The sequence below is a fragment of the Hippichthys cyanospilos genome, chromosome 19, assembly GCF_059441005.1.
Source record: "Hippichthys cyanospilos isolate Australia breed blue-spotted pipefish chromosome 19, RoL_Hcya_1.0, whole genome shotgun sequence".
NCBI classification, from domain to species: domain Eukaryota; kingdom Metazoa; phylum Chordata; class Actinopteri; order Syngnathiformes; family Syngnathidae; genus Hippichthys; species Hippichthys cyanospilos.
In genome coordinates this window covers 3,989,635-4,010,932 of record NC_142387.1, presented here as the reverse complement: position 1 = coordinate 4,010,932, position 21,298 = coordinate 3,989,635, and the positions used below count along the sequence as shown (strand labels likewise).

Below are 21,298 nucleotides of genomic sequence, written 5' to 3'. Positions count from 1 at the left end.
GTCACTTTAGATTAATTATAATCCATGTTACATTCTCCATGCAAATGTCCCTGATGTGGATTACTTCCAGATAGCTTTGTGCTGTGTGTGGAGACTGAGTATGTCATCATGGCTCAGGGGCCTACTTCTTATAAATAACCAACTAAACAAAAGGCCTCAGCATGGAAATGATCCTGTCGCATGGTCCAAGGAAATTGCAGATATCTACCTGCTTCAAATTGGCAGAGCTATTACTCATTGCTCCTGGAGTCAAATTTATTAAAAGTACGCAAGGTTGGATCGCACAGATTAAACGGGAAAACAACATACAACTGCAAACAAGATTAGATTTTATGTATTCCATATTTTCTTTTTTTTTTTGTTTAATTTGCATCCGTCTTCCAAATTTAAGATGAGGGTTCCACTTGTTTTCAATCTCTTCAAGATAAGATTAAAATATATTAAAGAAATTAGCATGTTTAATTACAAGCCTGCAGCTATTCTTGCATGCATGTTTTTATTTTTTATAGCGACAGCTTGTCGTGCGTCATAGCCAATTTGTCAGATGTGACAAGGCCCTGTTCATATTCATCTCTTTTATCAAATGCAACTGCAAAATAAAGGAAGGCGAGTCATTAATAAACACACACAAATGGCAAGATTGTTGCTTTTAAACATTCTCTCACACTCCTGCTGTAGCCCGCTGTGTGCTTTGGTGGGAGTTTGGGGTTCAGAGTGTGTTGTTGTAATGTTATCAAGTGACCAGGGGTCAGCCTAATGCGTAACCTCAGAGTAAGAGACAAGTAAATCATGTCAACTGACCCTCCCTGGCCTATTTTGGCCAGCGCCCCCTCGTAGATTTACTGCTTCATAACCTTAGCCAGTCTGCCAGGGCTCAGCAGTGCTAAATTGAATACTAAATCCAAGCTGCCGCCACCCAGCCGGCTTGGAACCGTACGCATTTTCGTGAAATTGTCTGGAATGGACTCTAATTGCGCAGTCACTCGCACAAGGTCAACGTAGGTAAGTTTGCACGAAAGAAAAACCTTTTCGTCACAAACATAGGCATGCAATCAAGTTGTATCCTTTAGTGGTGGTTTTACAAAGCCACTAATGTCCAAGTTTGATGCCAGTAAGTTTAGTTATGTGGTTGTATTAGTGTCTAAATGCCTTGATCATGCATGAGGTGTAAGTAATAAATTGCATTCAGCCCCACGAAGGAATAAAATAATAGAAAATAAATGTGCAAACCACAATAATGAGATCATGATTATGTCAATATGTGGCATGCAGTTCTTTAATTGATTCACATTACCTAATTTAACTGCATCCCAACCAAGTAAAAGATTTAAAAAAAATAATTACTGTACAGTAAATTGGAAGCCAAAATGTACTGTTTCTTTTTTTGTGCACAAAAGTTTAGAAATGGACAAATCCAGTTTTTCACTTGTGGTGTTATGTAGGAAAACCTTCTGTTGTTGGATTTGCCAGTTATATTGCACACGGAAATATGGATCGGAAATATGAAGCTGCCAATATCGAGCAAACATTTTTTGACTGGCAAACTAGTTTGAATGTACTTGGAAACATGTTGAAACATATTTGCAAGATTATTTAAACATACTTGAAAACGTATGTACTTTTACTTCAATGTGTGTCAAATTAACATTAAACGAGATCTGTTAATTACAGCCACAGTTAAAGCATTTTTAATCGCATTAATCTAATTTTTAATCTCTAACGTAATGTTTTGTGTTTGCCGATTCAATCCTTTTTATGCGTAGGGTTACTGTGCTGGGGTTGTTTGGGGTTGGAAAGCTAATGTCAATCACACCTTCAAGGGGACACTTATTGGCTGTCAAAGGGCAAATTCAGGATCAAAAAGAAGACATGAAAATGGAAGAGTACGCGAGAGTTGTCGGTTCAATTTCGATAAATTTAGCTTTAGAAAATGCCCTGACGGCACCTTTGATAGAGTAACAGGCATCCTTTGTAAGAAGAAGTTGATTTAACACAGATGAAGCTCGCGTTTAGCTAACAACAAAAATGTAAAACACCCAGCTGTGACTGTAGCCACAGCTAACGATCATGACAAAGATAGTAATGCAGCGAACTATAACAAAAGTCTCAAAAATACTCCACATTTAAGCGAGGCTACAATGCATTGGGTTGAGGTTGTTTCATTTTAATAAATCTTTCTAATTATTTGGCGAGTGACAAAAGAACACAGTACCATTTCTCTTGATGGTCCAAACTTGGGTTGCATCGAGCTCTAGCTAGGATTGGTCTCAAGTACAACAGAAAGGAAATGGTTACAATTGCATCTGCTAAAGCAGTGGTTCTCAAACTGGTGTCTGCGGACTCTCGTGGGTGCATGGGCTCACTGCAAGGAGTCCGTGAAATAATTTGGGTATTAATAAAATATACATGTGTATATATTTGTATTTTTTTATATCATATTATAAATTGTGAAAATATTCATGACTCTTCAATGACGCAAATAATTCAACCAGTTTCATATATTTGTAAAAATTGAATCATTTTGAAATTTTTCAAAATGTGTTTTGTGTCTACAATTGATTGCTAACAAGACGCTGCCATAAAAGCTAAAGCAGCATTTTATTTTATAATGCTGTTTTTGACAAAATAATTGGCAGCAAAGCAAACTGTTTTGGGGGATTTTTTCTTTTTTTGGAGGCGTGCAGTTTTTATTCGTTAAACGTCAGTATAGCTAAAGAGTAACACATATACTTGTCAAATTGAATCTGTTGGTGAATAAGAAAGGGCACTTTTGTTTGGCTTAAATGTTTTTTTGTTTTGTTTTGTTTCTGCAAACATTTGCAATGGAGGTCCTTGAAAAGTTGCTTTCTCAAAGGGGTCCCTGACTCCAAAAAGTTTTAGAACCCCTGTGCTGAAGTGTTAAAAAAAATGTCTGAAGCCACTTTTTTGTAGTCGGGTTAGGGTTGCCTATCAATCTATTCACCTGACACAATTACACTATGTATCTAAATTTAAAAAAAAAAAAAAAAAAACTGGTTGAGGACTTTTTTTTCGCAGATAATTTTAGGGGCAGTTGAAAAAAAATACATTACATTAGATCAATTGATGAACCTTATTTTTTGACACCACTAGTGAATAGATTCAAACATACTTGAAAATACATTCTTATATATTTGAAAATACGTCCAAGCATACTTTTAAATGTGATGTGCAAAAGTACTAAAGTAAGCAAAATAAAAGCCTTTTTAATTATTTACCAATATGTTCAAAAGTGAAATGAACATTTGTCATGAGTCATTCTTAGAGTATTTATTATTATTATTATTATCATTATCATTATTATTATTGATTTTGATATTACGCGGATGCACAAGGTCAATACTTTGCATGCAAAAAAGACAGGCTTGCATGCTTTCCATCCCTTCTACCCCTATTCTTTTTCTTTCTCCCCCCCTCCACTGCTCTTTACTTCCCTCGTCTGAGAGCACACTTGCTTGTAAGTGCGCATCCGTGACACCCTAAACACCACTGACAGTTGCAAATAAAGATGGGTGGCGAGTGTACAGCGCTCTCCCCCCTGAAATGCAAAAGGGGGGTGAGTGTCATAAATCTCCTTTTGATTTATCTAATCAAGCCAGGTCCTGCAGCATGCAGACATTTGTCATTGGCAGGAGGTGGGAGGGATGGGTTGCAGTGGTTACGCCGTGTCAAGTTTATTCGGCCCCGCCGCTTCACGAGGCTGCAGCTGGTGGAGTCCACATGAGGATGGAGGGAAGATAGGAAGGCAAAAAAGAGGGAGGAGGGGAAAAAGGGCAGAGTCATTAAGTGTTGGATGCAGTCTCACCCAGACAAAGGAAAACGAAGGGGGGTGGTTGCCATCTTCTTCTGGATCCTCCTCACCCCGTTATTATTTTTTAATGATTCTTGCTATCCATGTAGACTTTGAGAGCAAAAACCGGCAAATGGATATTTGATTTTCTCTCATGAAATCATAGATGGTATTTGAATTGTGCTTTTACCCCATTGAGCGCAATTGGGTTTCAGGTATGTTTGAAGGACACTAGACTTTAGAAGGCATTTCTCCAAACAGCTTCATTATGCACTGGCAGGGCTCGCCATTTAAATCTTCTAAGTGGCCACAGAGCGATCGGCTCTCTCGGCATTCAAGGTTAGCCCAACTGTTTTTCTTGATGAAAGCACCAAGACAAATCTACATCAGAGAGACAGACACACAACCCGAGCGTGCAGCCGTTACGCAAACATACATTTGCGTTTGCCACGACAGTAATCAATGGTGATGTGTGGGCTCGCTCCCATCCGCCATGTAAATGTGTTTGCGGCCTCTTGTCCGACAATCGCCTCATCTCCTCTCGCAAGGATGCAATTTAGTTGCAAATTGAGTGAAAGACGGAGGCAAAAATTGAAAGTTGAAATTAGAATTGGTCATAATGAATGGGGGGCGGGGCAGGAAGGAGCAGAAAGGTCATGTTATATGATGGCTGCGATGAAGTGTCAGAGGCCTGTCATGGAAGACATAATGTGCACACGCATACATGCACAGCAACACACATGTAAGCCCTGCAGGGGCCGTAGAAGGCAGCGTACGACAAAATTACCTTGCTATTCTGAGCCGCAGTCCAATTTTCGGATGTTCTTGGAAATTCACATTGTGCCCTTGTGTTTTTTTTCCCCCTTTCCACCCTCCCTCCTTTTCTCTTGTCACTTCCCTTGACAGGCCAATATTTCAGGCTCCAGATATAGGGGATTACAAATAAAATAAGTGGAACGCCTACTTAATGCAACAGAATTAAAATGCATGAACGGGCCAGAGGAATTGATATGCACCCAATAAAAACATGAGCCACGGAATAATATGAAATACAAAATGTTTTTTTTCTCTCTCGCTCTTCTACCCCCTCTCCATGTATCAGTGCTTTGATTTCTCCCTTTTTTCCCTTTGTGCATCTAGCGTGAAGCGTTGATTCGCAAGAGTGAGGCTCGCATATTGCCTTGAGTGACCAGGCGGGGGGGGTTGTGGATGATGACTTGGAGGAGGAAAGGTGGTGGTGGTGGTGGGGGGGGGGGGGGGGTTGCTGTGAGAGTTTTCTGTTGCTGGGTCTTTGTTTTGCACTGTCTGCATTGAGCTGCAGTGGCTGTATGTGAGGATGAAGCTAATGAAAGATTTATCACTAAATACAACCAGAGGCTGATTTCCCCACACCAGGCACTGTTGGTTAACGTCACACACACTTACACATGCACGTACAAATCGACACGCACACTACTGTACCACCAGCCGTGACCACCCCCCACACACACACAGACACCACCACCACCCTCCCGAAAATGTTGCATCTCGTGCAGACAGAAGTATAGTTGAAGCAGCTGGGGAAATGTATATGATCTAATGAAGTGTATAATATTACCATAACATTTAATGTATGTCGTGCTGTGATAATGAGCCTGCCTGACTTTCCTCCATTTCACATGGCCTCGGGGCAGGAAGTATGTGTGTTAGTGGGTGTGCATGAGTGATACAGCCCGTGCCAGCTCACTTATGTTATGTCGATGTCCAAGCCTTGGAATGATCCCATAAAGATCCCGCTCAAAATTTGGTTGTATGCTACTCTTTAAAAATGGTTCAGTCAAAAATAACATAACTTGACTTTTAAAAAAAAAAAAAAGACGGACTCAATTTTTTCGGTCATGTATCTAACCCAAAAAATGTTTAAATGTAATGGTACAGTTAAATATGTGGTATTTTATACTTAACATATGGTGTAAGAGGGGCAGTTATCATCATCAACATCCCTCTCTCAAGCCATTTTTGAGAAACCAAGGAATTCTTGGAAATGTATTAATGAAGGAAAACAGCACTTTGGGGGTGTTTATGGTCATAAATTAGCATTCTGACATGGTTAAAAGCTCCAAATTGGATATCCATGATATGGGCCCTGTGACAAAACAGGATAATGTTTTGCATTATGTGTCCTCCAAAAACTGTTGTGTAAAAAATAACACAATGCGTGCCAAAATGGACCCATTCACTGTTTGGGTAAAATATTTGGGGTTGCTTTATACAAAATGAACTTTTTTTTTTTGTTACTTTCATTAAAACAGCACAACCTGGAAGTTATTTGTGCGAAACAACCCAGAAAGATGTGTCAGTAAATTTTTACCCAAATTGTGTTGTTTCTTTACCCAGATGTTTTTGAATAAAGTAAGGAGTGTATTATTTTTGGACTCAGAGTGGGTTATTTTTACATAACTGGAATGTTTTGAGACTATACAGTACATGAACACACACACACAACAAAAGCTCTACAAAACATCATTTAATTTTTTTATTTGAAAAATAGTCCACAAAATGTTTTTTTTTTTTTTTTTTAATTTGGATAGTACCAATATTTCAAAGAGTATAAATAAATGCAGTTTATAAATTCATTTTAAAAAAAATTGATACCCTTTATGACTTTTTTTCTTTAATGACTTATCTTGTTTCGCACTTGTTTTTCCATTTTAGGAGTAAATGCCACATCCAAAGAATCGACAGGACAGAACACCACAGTGAAACACTCACTCCCGCACGATCAACAAATTGAAAGCCCTCCCAAGAGGCCCAAATCTGTTGAAGCGAGGAACTCTGCCGCTGAACAGGTACGAATCTGCAGAATCTGTCAGATATGCAAAAAAAAGCTGTACTTATATTGGGAAAATTACCAATCAGTGTAAGAGTTTAATCAAACTTTTAGGGTTAGTAATTGTTAGCTCTGGTTTTGAGGCCTTTGGTTGTGTAGTTGGCCACTAAACTGACTTTCACACAGTTGAATTGAGAAGAAATGCCACTCCATTCACAACCGCTATTATTGACTGCCAATCAAAAGAGTTTTTTTTGTCATTCACCCTTGTTCTTTTGGGACACCGTCTAACTCCTGCCACAACCGTGAACAGAATAAACACTACAGAAAATGGGAAGATGGGATTATGCAGTTTCCTTGGAAAAGGTTAAAAACAGCCCTTCATTCTTTACTTGGTTGAGCTTTTATCATCAAGAACACTCATCATACTCTCAAGTACAATACCTGCACTCACCTTGTGGCTCCCACCCTCCAGCTCCCCATTTTGCATCTACTTAAATTATATGTGTTTTTAAATTAGATTATGAAGTATTAGCCCGTCTGGCTCCTATTTGAATGGAAGACTTTGTCATTTCAAAAATGGATTCTATTAAGACAGGTGGTAGAGAGGCTGCATGTTCCGCATACTCCCTGTAATGAGCGCCAGGAGATGTACATACACAAAATTGTCAAAGGTAATTTCCTGATTAAACATTTTGGCCAGTGGTATTTTCAGTGAACTAAAGTAGAAGGAGTTGATTTAAAATAAGTATGATAAAATATTGTAATCCTACATTTATTTATGTTACAAAGTTCACGTCAGGAGATTCTATGACCCAGATTAAAGGGGATTTTCAACCCGAGCAGTGCAAAAAATATTGCTTTTGAAAAACTCGATGTTGTATTATTAGTTGCTTTATTTACAAGCACATGTAACTCAACTCAACTACATTTTTTTGTTTTAGGTTCAGCAATGTCCCTATTGCAACTTCAGCAGTAAAGATGCCAACCGTATGCAGCTACATGTGATGTCCCAGCATTCCATGCAACCAGTGATCCGCTGCCCACTATGTCAAGATGTTCTCAGCAACAAAATTCACCTGCAACTGCATCTCACCCATCTTCACAGTGTGGCACCTGACTGTGTAGAAAAGCTCATTATGACGGTACGTAAAGACCGTGTGCATGTGTGCGTGTAATTGCCTGTAATTGCTTGGCATAATTTGATCAGGACGACAGAGTGACCTCGCTGTCCTCATTGTCAAGTGCAAACGTATTATGGAACATTTGCCCTTGAAACTATTGTCCCCACTGTCAAAAACTGGAAGTGACCCACCTTGTCATTTAAGTTTTCATGCTGACGAATTTGAAGCTGTTTTAATGAAAGAAAAAAAAAATCTGGTCTTGATAGGTTGTTGGACCTGATACCACAGGCTCAAATAGTGCAGTTCATCCCCAAACTGGACAAGACAAGGGATTGCCTTCAATTGATTCATCAGCCACTCTTGATGGTCCTGGAAAATCACAAGGTAAACAACATGTTAAGCATTTACCTCAAATACTTTATATTGGTAAAACTTAAGTTTGTAATCACATTAACTGTGCATATATAGTCTTTTATAGTTTTAAGATAGTGAGTTAACACATTCAAATTGTGCTGTCTGCTTTAAGGAACATCTTTGAAAGATGAATTGGCAAGTCAAGATAAGAATGAATTAGACCTCCAAGGTGAGGAAATGAAGCCCCCAAAGGAGGCCTCAGAGGCTCCAGACTGGAGAAGAGCAAGCAGTTTAGGGCATGACAGCAAGTCCCCCGATACTCTTCAGGATCATCTCAGCGAACTCCAGAGGCTCCAACAGCAGCAGCAGCAACTGTCAGTGTCTGATCGCCATGTCTACAAGTATCGTTGCAACCACTGCAGCCTGGCCTTCAAGACAATGCAGAAGCTGCAGATACATTCCCAGTACCATGCCATCAGAGCAGCCACTATGTGCAGCCTTTGCCAGCGGAGCTTCAGGACATTCCTGGCCCTCAGGAAACACTTGGAGAATGGACACCCTGAACTGACTGAAGCCGAAGTGCAGCAATTGATTGGAAATCTCCCACTGAACGGTGATATCACTGAGAGCGAAGCCAGGGCTTTGGAGGAAGCTCACGCTTTTGAGCACGATTTGGACAAGGATGATGAAATGGATCAGGAAGAGAAGCCTAGTCCTACCGGAAGTGACAGTAGCTCTCTGATAGATGACATGGGAGCAGAACCAAAACGGACTTTGCCATTTAGGAAAGGGCCAAACTTTACAATGGAGAAATTTTTAGACCCCTCTAGACCTTACAAGTGCACTGTATGTAAGGAGTCCTTCACTCAGAAAAATATTTTACTTGTTCACTATAATTCAGTTTCCCATTTGCACAAGTTGAAGAAAGTCCTTCAAGAAGCTTCGAGCCCAGTTCCCCAAGAAACAGGCAGCAACATTGACAACAAACCATACAAATGCAATATTTGCAGTGTCGCATATAGCCAAAGTTCAACACTTGAGATTCACATGAGGTCGGTACTCCACCAGACTAAAGCTCGAACAGCCAAATCTGAAATGAGTGGCAATAGCACTGGCACTAGTGGTCCAGTACCAGCAAAAAGTCCTGCTCCTAGCACACAAGGAAGCAACAGCAACACAGACTCTGCTCAGAGTGGACCACCATCAGCTAACAAAGAAAGTACCGTGGAACCCAAAGACACCAATAGCAACAACGCAAAACAAGGTACTGACCATGTGTCCTCTCAGTCAAATAGCCACCAGTCAGCACAGTCCTCAGCGCAGCTGCAAATGCAACTTCAACATGAACTTCAGCAGCAGGCTGCTTTCTTCCAGCCTCAATTTCTGAACCCAGCTTTCTTCCCTCATTTCCCAATGACGCCAGAAGCATTGCTGCAATTTCAACAACCGCAGTTCTTATTCCCCTTCTACATCCCAGGAGCGGAGTTCAACTTAAGTCCCGAGCTTGCCCTGCATTCAGCAGCAGCTTTTGGAATGCCAGGTCTTACAGGAAGCTTTCTTGAAGATTTGAAGCAGCAGATGCAACAGCAGCATCAACTGCAACAGGCTCAGCAACAGCAGCAGCAGCAAGTCTCCCAGACACAGTCACAGATTCAGCAGCAGAAGAATCAACAAATCCTAAACCAAAAACCTAAAATGGAGCCCAGCAATGCATCTGTTTCTGATATTCAAATGTCTAAAGAGGCTGAAGACCACCTTGATAAACAAGATAGCAGATCAAAGTTGGAAAATGGATGTGATGCTTTAATCGATGGTGCAAAAGACAACAAAGACAGTAAAAAGTCCAAATTCTCCGAGCCATTGATTCCTCCCCCTCGCATTGTTTCAGGAGCTAGGGGTAATGCAGCCAAAGCACTGTTGGAGAATTTCGGATTTGAACTTGTCATCCAATACAATGAAAATAGACAGAAGAACCAAAAGAAAAATAAAGATGGAGGTGAACAAATGGATATTAGCACTGATAAGCTCGAGTGTGGAATGTGCGGAAAGCTCTTCTCCAATATGCTTATCCTCAAAAGCCACCAAGAGCATGTGCACAGTCAGTTTTTCCCATATGGGGAGCTTGAAAAGTTTGCCCAGCAGTACAGAGAGGCTTATGACAAACTCTACCCAATTAACCCTGCTTCACCTGAGACGCCACCACCACCTCCTCCACCTCCGCCCCCTCCACCTCCTCCTGCAACTGCCTCATTGACAACACCTCAACCAACTTCAGCATCAATGACCAAGCCCCAAACGCCAACACCATCACCAGTGCCTGTCCCCCATCAGACATCACACCAAACTACTCACCAGACACCACCACTGCAGGCACCACATCCTCCCCCAACACCCACCGCTCCTCCTGCACCTCCACAAGTGCAACTTCCTGTTCCTTTGGATCTACCCCTTTTCCCACCGCTCATGATGCAATCCGTCCAGCACCCGGGATTGCCCCCTCAATTGGCCCTCCAGCTGCCCACTATGGATTCTCTCTCTACCGACCTTACACAACTCTGCCAGCAACAATTGGGGCTCGATCCGAACTTCCTCCGCCAGTCTCAGTTTAAGCGACCGCGAACTCGTATAACTGATGACCAGCTTAAAATCCTCCGTGCCAACTTTGACATTAACAATTCCCCTAATGAAGAGCAAATTCAGGAGATGTCAGAGAAGTCTGGTTTGCCTCAAAAGGTCATAAAGCACTGGTTCCGAAACACCCTTTTCAAAGAGAGGCAGCGGAGCAAAGATTCTCCCTACAATTTTAATATTCCTCCCATTACTACTTTGGATGACATCCGAATAGAAACTCAGCTAAGCACCCATGAGTACTACAGGACTGACTCAGCCATCAACAAGAGGTCTTCAAGAACCAGATTTACTGATTATCAACTGAGGGTTCTTCAAGATTTCTTTGACACCAATGCCTATCCCAAGGACGATGAAATTGAGCAACTTTCCACTGTCCTTAATCTACCAACACGAGTCATCGTTGTGTGGTTCCAGAATGCACGCCAGAAAGCTCGCAAAAGCTACGAAAACCAGGCCGATTCTAAAGACAATGAGAAAAAGGAGCTGACAAATGAACGTTACATCCGGACGAGTAACATGCAGTATCAGTGTAAAAAGTGCAGCATTGTTTTCCCACGTATCTTTGACCTCATCACTCACCAGAAAAAAATGTGTTACAAAGATGAAGATGAGGAAGGTACTGAGGAAAATCATTGTGAAGAATACACAGACGATCAACTGCCAATTAAAATGACCCAACAATCCTTAGAGCCACCCAAACATTCCCAGGGAACTGCGACCAGCTCTGGCTCGAGTTCCCCTGTAATGGCTTCGCCCCGCACCAGCATTGGAAAAGCCTCTCCAAAGCCAGATTTTGAACCTCGTTCTGAAAGCGACACAAATAAAACTGAGACTGCACCCTCGCCAGTGGTCAAATCACTGCCAGAGCCAAGGCCATCTAAAGCTTGCACACCTCAACCACCCCCTCAGAAAGTTGCCCAGCCCCCTATATCAAGACCCCATTCCCAGCCACAGGCTGCGGCAGTGCCATCTAGTCCTCTCTCCCTGGCCCTTTCTTCGCTCACAAACAGCCTCCCCCACCAGATGCTTCAATACCAGTGTGAACAGTGTAAGATCGCATTCCCTACAGTGGAACTGTGGCAGGAACATCAACATATGCATTTCTTGGCAGCCCAGAATCAATTTCTGCACTCACAGTTTCTTGAAAGACCCATTGATATGCCCTATATGATATTTGACCCAAATAACCCACTCATGGCTAGCCAGCTGTTATCTGGAGGCCTCTCTCAAATCTCCTCACAAGGTAGTTCCGGATTGGCCTCTGCCGTAGGGTCAGGGTCAATGAAGAGAAAATTGGATGATAAGGACGAAGGTGTCAATGATAAAGATGGCGGAAACAGTAGTGAAGAACACCACAGAGATAAGCGCCTGAGAACCACCATCACACCTGAACAGCTTGAGGTCCTTTATGACAAATACCTAATTGATTCTAATCCAACAAGAAAAATGTTGGACCACATTGCAAGAGAGGTGGGCTTAAAAAAGAGAGTGGTGCAAGTTTGGTTCCAAAACACCCGTGCTCGGGAACGAAAAGGGCAGTTTCGAGCAATTGGACCCTCGCAGTCACACAAAAAGTGCCCCTTTTGCAGGGCACTGTTCAAAGCCAAGTCAGCTCTCGATAGTCACATACGATCTCGACACTGGCATGAGGCAAAGCAGGCAGGCTTCAGTTTGCCACCAAGCCCAATGATGAATCAAGACAACGACCGGGGGGATAGCCCCAAGTATAACTTCTTTGACTTCTCACAGCTGCCTACCAAGACTGAGCCAAACGACTATGAGTTGCCTACTGCATCGTCAACCCCAGTAAAACCATCTGAAGCTCAACTAAAAAACTTCTTAAGCCCTTCATCATTAAAAGCTGAAAACTGTGATGAAAATGATGGGCCTAATGTTAACTCAGCAGATCTTTCATCTTATGATCTTAGCAAGATGGACTTTGATGAGACATCATCAATTAATACAGCCATTAGCGATGCTACAACAGGAGATGAGGGCAACAACAATGAAGTTGAACACTTCACAGCTAATGGAGGGGACAAGTTGAATGACAACAGGAGTGGCATGGCGTCAAATGCTGACAGCGGCAATGATCGATTCCAATTCAGTATGGTGAGTCCAGCCCTCAGTTTCTCCGGAAAAGACTGCGACTCTTACTATAGCTCGCGAGATGATGATCTGGATGACACCAATGACAGAAGTGAGTCCTCAAGCCTTGCTGATCCCAGTTCTCCAAGTCCATTTGGGGCAGGTAACCCCTTCAAGTCTGGTAAAGGCACCAATTCCGGCGATAGGCCTGGTCATAAACGATTCAGGACTCAGATGAGTAACCTGCAACTCAAAGTCCTCAAAGCATGTTTTAGCGATTACCGCACTCCAACGATGCAAGAGTGTGAGATGCTGGGTAATGAGATTGGACTTCCCAAGCGTGTTGTCCAAGTGTGGTTCCAGAATGCCAGAGCTAAAGAAAAGAAGTTCAAGATAAACATTGGAAAGCCATTCATGATCAGTCAAGGCTCCCCAGATGGGCCGAGGCCAGAGTGTACTCTGTGTGGTATAAAGTACACTCCACGCATGTCCATCCGCGACCACATCTTCTCCAAACAGCACATCACCAAAGTGCAAGAAACCCTGGGAAATCAGGTGGATAGGGAAAAGGACTACCTAGCACCAACCACGGTCCGACAGCTGATGGCCCAGCAAGAGCTGGATCGCATGAAGAAAGCTGGTGAGGGACTCAATCTGCCTGGCCAGCAGCAACAGACGGCAGTGGACAACAGTAATGCACTTCATGGCCTTAGCCTGCCCTCAGGCTACCCAGGGATGTCTGGCCTTCCGCCAGTGCTACTTCCCGGGGTCAACGGACCATCATCACTTCCTGTTTTCCCACCCAACACACCTGGTGAGTTAGTATGACAAAAAAGACTACAAGCTTTATGAACTGATATTTTCATGCACTGTTATTCTCCAATACTGCTGTTTATTCTGTATCACAGAGGTGTTAGTCAGAAAGTCCTATTTTTGAATACAATTTTGAAATTACAAGTGGTTGGTATAATGCATGTGTGATTTTCATCATCAGGGTTGAACTGGTAATGAGATTTTTGTACAACATATGTATATTTATCATGGCTTTCCTTTTTGTCTTTTGTTTTTTTCTTCTAAATATTGGTTCAGCATATTTATAGTATTATATGAAGACTGAGCGATGTTGTCGTAAAGCACATGTGACAGTTTTGATCCATAACAAAATCTGAATAAGAGATTTCTAAAAACTAGACAAAAGACAAATGAAGTAACTTTTCAAAAAGATTCCCCAATTTGTGATTGAATATCTAAATATTGAATATTTCCATATCTATATACTACTGTATTTCAGCTTTAGCATCTCCTGGTGCTGGCATGCTTGGGTTCCCTACACCAGCCACCCCATCTCCTGCCATGTCTCTCAGCACTACCCCAACCAAGACTATTCTGCAGACTCCTCCTCCTCCTCCTCCTCCTCCTCCTCCTCCTCCTGTTCCCTCCACACCTTTGGCAGCAGTAAATAACACAGAGCAGCAAGGTAAAGACCCCGAGAGAGACACCAGTAAGACACCAGGAGACAAGGCTCCACAGATGAAGACGAAGGGCAGCGAGAGAGAGAGCGGCTCACGGCCCGAGACCCCCGGCACAGCCAAGAAGAGGGAGAAACTAGCTCCAGGAAAACCGGGAGGTGAGCCTCCACTGGACACGGCGAAGCTGCAGGCCCTTCAGAGCGCTCTGGCCACGGGTGATCCCAGCTCGTTTTTGGGAGGGCAGTTCCTGCCTTACTTCCTTCCTGGATTCCCTAACTGCTTCTCACCCCAGCTTCCCAGGGGTGTTCAACCGGGGGGCTACTTCCCACCTCTGTGTGGGATGGAGAACCTGTTCCCATATGGCCCTGCAGCGGTCCCACAAGCTGCTATGGCTGCTGGCCTCTCCCCGACCGTTCTTCTGCAACAGTATCAGCAGTACCAGCAGTCTCTCCAAGATTCTCTCCAGAAGCAACAGCAGCAACAGCAGAAGCAACTGGAGCAACAGCAGAAGCAGCAACAGAAATCAACCCCTGCGAAGGCACCCCAGAGCGTAAAAGGCACCGCAAGCAACTCTTTTAAACCAAAAGAAGCTAACAATACTAAGGATGAAACCAACACAGGCTCTTCAACAGAAAGCACAAAAGAAGAACCGAAACTAGAGAGCAAAAGTACCAAGGATTTTCCAGACGCTTTTATCGTACCGTCCATCAAGCATGAGTTTATTTGCAGGAAGTGCCAGATGATTTTTGCCGACGAAGATTCGGTGGCGCGTCATCAAAAATCCCTCTGTTACTTCGGACACGCTTTGAGTGACCCGCAAGAGACGGTGCTTCGAAAGGCGGTGAGCAACTACACGTGCGTCGCCTGCAACGTGGTCGTCAACGGGAACGAAGCACTTGGCCAACACCTTCAGTCGAGCTTGCACAAAGAGAAAACAATCAAACAAGCAATGAGAAATGCCAAAGAGCATACTAGATTATTACCTCATTCTGTCTGCTCCCCTACTCCTAACACCACATCTACCTCGCAGTCTGCAGCTTCTTCTAATAACACCTTTCCTCATCTGTCTCGCTTGCCCATGAAGTCCTGGCCTAACGTCCTGTTCCAGGCCACCACCACAGCCCAGAAAGCTGCTTCCTCCTCCTCCCCGTCAACCTCCCCCCCTCCCCCGCTGTCCTCGCCGTCAACGGTTACCTCAACTTCCTGCAGCACCTCAGGGGTTCCAACTTCACTACCCACCGAGAGTTGTTCAGATGAGTCTGACAATGAGCTAAGCCAGAAGCTGGACGACTTAGATAACGCGTTGGAAGTCAAGGCAAAGCCGGCCTCTGGCCTAGACGCGAGCTTCAGTAGTATCAGAATGGATATGTTCAGTGTGTAGGAGTGACAAAAGGATCCCTTGCTTAAAGAAAAAGAAAAAGGAAAAAAAAACAAGACTTTTTAAACTGCAGTTCCAAAGTTTCTCTTAACCCAAAAAAAATTCAGTACCAAATGATTGACTCAGGATTGTTTTTCCCATATTGATATGCTGGCAAGATATTGATTGATGTTCTATTCTTTTCCTTTCTTTTCTTTTCTTTTCTTTTCTTTTTGTTATGGACAGAACTGTTGCAGATGCTTGACTGAGCTTATATTGTATACAAAAACACGGAGTAGGAAAGAAATTTCACAGGCTCCTTCAATGAGGGAGCTTGTTTCAAGCCAAAAACTCTCATGATAGCAAATTGCACCTCAGCTGGATTGTTTTCCAAATGCTAGCATGTACTGTATGGGATGACGATCCAGAACCCTCAAAGAGAATCTCTCTTAGTTTTTAGATAGGTGTAATTCAGTAGCTTTAAATTCTCAGGTCAGATAACATAACATTTCTCATTTGTTGAAGCAGCAAGCCTGGGTACACTTGGCTTTTAACCAAAATATGTCAAGCTTTATTGGACGCATTTCCTTGGTGTGTATAGAGGGTACCAAGAGACAATATAACTGTTACCATGGACGATGTGCATATTCTTTTAGTTGTGCCCTACAAAGACAGTGTGGTTCTGCCATGGAGGGGATTTAGAACGGTGAAGTAAATGTGTACGACGACCCCGTGTTTGCCAGTTTTTAATACGAGCTGTAACTATTTCCTTGCCCCTTTTTGTTCTCGTATTCTATACTAATCTGTGCCAACCTTCTCACTTGTACCTCTGCTCACACCCTTTTCTGAAGAGGTAATAACTCTAGTTTTGATAGACTCTCTGATCATGTGAATAGAACTTTTTTTTTTCTTTGGTGAATTGCTGTACTGTTACGGTACCTGCTTGTGTCTGGACTATAGTGCACTTATTTTGGTTTTATTTGTCTTCATATCATATTAGTAGGCCATCTGTTAATTTAATAGAGATTTTGTTTGTTTGTTTGTTTTGTATATTTGTTCGAATGTGTTTTAATTATTATTCGTGTCAGTTGCAGCAGCATAATGGTCCATACGTGTTACAGGATTGATGCCTAACAATCTATTTAACAATTGGTGCATCCATGAAAGCAGTACTGTATACTTGAAACTGTTAAGGTACAAGTTGGTCACAATGTTTTAAGAAAAAAAAAAAAAAAAAAGGTATGATCATTTGTTTGCAAATATGCTGCTTTAAAAAACACAACATTTGTGTTGTATACTCAATTTCATGTACCTGTAGGACTGAAAACAGTGTTACACCCATGTTCTGCTAGCGAGTACACAGGTGGGCAACCTCCCATCCATTCTCTGGGCACTTGTGATCATCCGCATTTAACGAAAGAATTTCAACATTGCAAAGTATTACCATACAAAAGTTTTGCTGCTACTGTGTAATTGTATTTTGCCTGCCATTATTTCTCTCAAAGCTTCAACCAGACAAAATACTGATCCATGAATTAATTTGCTTCTGCCTTTTTTTTTTCAATGTTACGTTATTAATTTTGCTGTGGAACTAAGAATGTGAAAACCGTCAAAGGGTGTTCAATTACTTTTTCTTTTGTTTTTCTGTTTGAAGAATCACGTCGTAGTTTGGTCATTGAAACTATGTGATTCATTCCAAAGTAAACGGAAGGCTATTTGTATGAAAGAAAAAGGCTTGTGAACAAAAAGAAGCAAAGCTGTTGTACATATTCATAGTTGGCTGTGCATGGTACAAATTTATTAATATGAAGAAATGCAAAAATGTATTGCTTTTTGGTATTTCCTATTCTGAGATGAGCAAGTAGCATGTAATGCAACTGTTTGACAGGTTAAATCAAATCATGCTTAGTTATTGTTTCAAACAATTAAATCAAGTAACATTTCCTCTTATGTTTTATTATAAAGGTGTTCTTTCCCAAAGTTTTAAAACAAATGTCTGTTTTTTTTGGTTTTGTTTTGTTTTTCTGCGTGAGCTTTTTGTCCGTTTGGATTTTTAGTATTTTATCAGTTACTTTAATCCTGAAGACACTTTTTGATTGTTTTTCCTAAGAGACATTCTGGCCTCCCTAGGTGCAATTCTGCCATTGTACAAACATGAGCGACTGTCCTGATTCCAAAGGCTTTCACAACTCGGCTTTTTGCCTTTTCCCACTCGGTGGCTCAGCATTTTAAGACTGAACTTGTCGCTTGCTAGCATCATGTGCTAAGATGCTAGCATCACAGACAGGACACTTTCCACACCAAGGACTGGTAAAAGCTAACTAACCAACAAAATGGATGGTCCAACAGCAACTGTACATAGTTATTGCAACTGCACAGCAGCCAAAAACAAAAGAAGTTAAAAAAAAAAAAAGTACAAAAAAAAGTGGACGGATTGTGTCATGTTTCTGAGGACAGCCTTCAAAAGGTTGACAATTGGAATTGTTCTTCTGGATGTCAAAGGGATTTTCATGGCGCAATCATATCCTACTCAATATGTACTCTTCAACATCTGGGTAACATAGGAAATGCACCCTAAGGTTTTATTAAGAAGAAGCCCCTATGGCTAAAACTTTAAATAAACTAAACCAAAAATGTTATTGATGTTTTATATATAGAGAGTAGTCGCATTAGTTTTTGTTACTGTACTGTTTGAGGTCTCAACTGTACCGTATCACGGTAATAACATGGTTTTGGAACCTTTTATTTCATTTTTTTTTTAATTTGTCACAGACCTGTTGTCATAGTTGAAATGACGTTTATTGTAGATGGTATTTGAACAACTTCTGGAAATAGTTCATCAAGTATGTTTGTTGCTCATTGTTGTGATACATTAAAAACTGTATCTGCAAACCACTTTTGTCTTAATTTTTTTGGGGCACACCTCACATTTTATTTGTCTAATTACAAATTATGTAGTTTAGAATGTACACAACATCACAGCATGCTCTTCCCGTGCTTGCGTGGGTCTTCTCTGGGCACTTGCATGATAGATACCCTAATTCTAGAACTATAATAAGCACGGGTGAATAAGACACATCTTTAATTTTGGTGTCAAATTCTGGTATTTTAAATAACACAGTGTATAAGACACACCAAAACAGGATACATGTCATCTTTTGTAAACTCTTAATATTTTCTCGTGTTCATATCCTTAAGTTATATATTTGTTGCGCGATAAGTGAAGCTTGGATCAGATTTCCTACATTGTAATAAGAGAGTGAATGCCTCGCCAGTGTAATGTTGAATGTAGGGATTGTAGCGAATGCCTTCAAGTTCATTTTACCAGAAATAACGGGAGTTGAGCAGCATCCATGTGTCACCAAGTTTATGATTGTAAGTATATGCCAAAAGACTGCAATTAATGAACGTGTCAAAGAAAATAAATACAGACATTCTCTGATTGGTGCACTCATACTTAACCGTATTTCTCCAAGTAGAAGTTGAGCTTTTTTCCTCATTTTCAACAACCATATTAGGGGGGTCGACTTATAACTGCATAAATCAAAACAGACCAATTTTTCCACATGTAAAAAATTGATTTGAATACAAAATAAGTAATATGTCATTTACAAGGCTTAGAATGATTATATATACCACTAGTTCGAAATAGTATGCATCCGTTTTAAAGCGTATGCACAGAACATGCACTTTCAACAAGCACCGTGTAATTACCTCTGTTGTCAACAACGAGGCTGCATGGCTCATTTTTTTTGATGAACTTTGATGCATTATGAAAAGGAAAAAAACTACTTAACTTGTCTCCTTCAGCCCGTGGACGTGTGCTTGAAGCTGGCATGGATATCGGCAGGTTGGGGAAGAAACAGCAAAAGGCTACTTGGGTAAAGAATATCCCAAGGAAGATGATCAGCAAATTATCTCAGAAGACCTCCATTTTAAATGAATCGTACGGGTCTGAAGATTACAACCCGTGGAAGAGTATGTTTGAACAATTGATTGAGGGGATAGGAGAGGACGCCCGGGAGATAAATGCTAGTTGGCGTGTCAGTAATGATGACTTTTAGGGCTGTTGGACAAATTAATATTCAGCTGTGTCAAAAATAAAAAAATAAAGCATTAAAACTTCAAATTATTTTATTGTTGCAACATTAGTTTCAGCATTTCTGTCTATGCGTACATTGACTCACAGTCTTGTCTTGTCTAGCCCCCCCCATAACCACAACAGTATGTTATTCGACATACGATAAAGAAATATGTCTAAAAGTAACATAATTTTGTCTTTTTACTAACACAACATATGTTTTAATTGAACAGCCATGATATATGTATACCCTAAAGTCAGTAGTAGACTTATAATTACATTTTTGTTCAAATTGAAGTGGATAAAGGTGGGGTTGACTTATAAGCGAAGATGACTTGTACTAGGAGAAACGTGGTAATTGAATCAACTGGAGACATCATAACTTTTCCATGATCCTCTCCATTTTAGTAATATCCCTGTGTGTGAAAAAGGATGGACTCGGACAATGGGTTAGCCTGCTTGCTTCTTTTATTGAAAATAATACCGTAAAAACCTCAGCTAATACAAGCCATACATACCATTAGCTGCAATAGGCACATGCTAACATCTAAGTGATGTTTCCCTATAGCTCGCCCTGTTACAGAATTTATTGTAAGTAAGAAAATGGCCAATATGAAAACTCACATCGGTGCGTCCAAACTCAGTTTATGTAGCTGACAGATCAATCTTCCTTAAAAAAAAGTATCTTATGTTTGGGAAATTACAATTTTTTGAACACTCCAAATTGCCCTTAGCTGTTATTGTGATTGTGGATTGTTGTTTGTCTCATGTGACCTGCGATTGGCTGGCAACCAGCCCAAAGATGGCTGGAATAGGTACCAGCAAGCCGTCGACCCGAGTGAGGATAAGCAGCGACAGAAAATGGATGGATGTTTTTACAAGAAAAACAGCGAGTAATGCACACCACCACCATGGCTAGTTAGCATGCTCACCACACACAACCACATTGCTGAAAAAAAAGCATGTCAAACCTTATTTAAAATTTGCTGAGCAGCATCCGGACAGGCTGGTTAAACATTGGGAGAATATCATCGGATCTGATGAAAGCAAATTTTAACTGTTTGTATGTCATAATGCACACCACTCTTGGAAGAAGAAATGACACTGAACATCACTCTAAAAACGCCATACCAACAGTCAAGTTCGGCGGTAGAAACATAATGATCTGGAGCTCCTTTTCAGCAAATGGAACAAGTAAACTACATTGTTAAATTAAAGATGAATGGACAAAGGTACAGAGACATTCTTGACGAATACTTTCTGCCATCTACGAGGGTGGACATTCCAGTAGTATAATGATTCAAAACATACTGATACAGTAAATTCACAGAAGAAAAAATAAAGCTCCTGAATTGGCCTAGCCTCAGCTGACTTAAATCCAATCGAAAACCTGTGGAAAGGACTGAAACTCAAGGTCCATCATAGAAGCCCACTGAATTTAGCGTATCTTGTTAAAGCTTGCTTGCTTTTGGTGTCACATTCTGTCTGGGTTTTTCCTGTTGTGGCTTTATTTTGTGGCGTTTGACTATTTTTTTCTTATGGGTTCTATGAGCAATCTTGGGACCTGTGGCTAACCA

The 21,298-nt window shown here is 41.3% G+C and overlaps 1 protein-coding gene across 2 annotated transcripts in view; it reads left to right on the top strand.

Annotated features, from left to right (window-relative positions):
• zfhx4 (zinc finger homeobox 4) overlaps positions 1-18,535 on the top strand; it is a 92,096-nt gene extending 73,561 nt beyond the window's left edge. For both annotated transcript variants that reach the window (XM_088401650.1, XM_088401649.1), the window contains exons 8-12: positions 6,503-6,636; positions 7,562-7,762; positions 8,008-8,125; positions 8,268-13,628; positions 14,106-18,535. In XM_088401650.1, the coding sequence (XP_088257776.1) occupies positions 6,503-6,636; positions 7,562-7,762; positions 8,008-8,125; positions 8,268-13,628; positions 14,106-15,664 (7,373 nt within the window). In that variant the 3' untranslated portion in view covers positions 15,665-18,535. The remainder of the gene's footprint in view (positions 1-6,502; positions 6,637-7,561; positions 7,763-8,007; positions 8,126-8,267; positions 13,629-14,105) is intronic.
• The last annotated feature ends 2,763 nt before the right edge of the window (positions 18,536-21,298 follow it).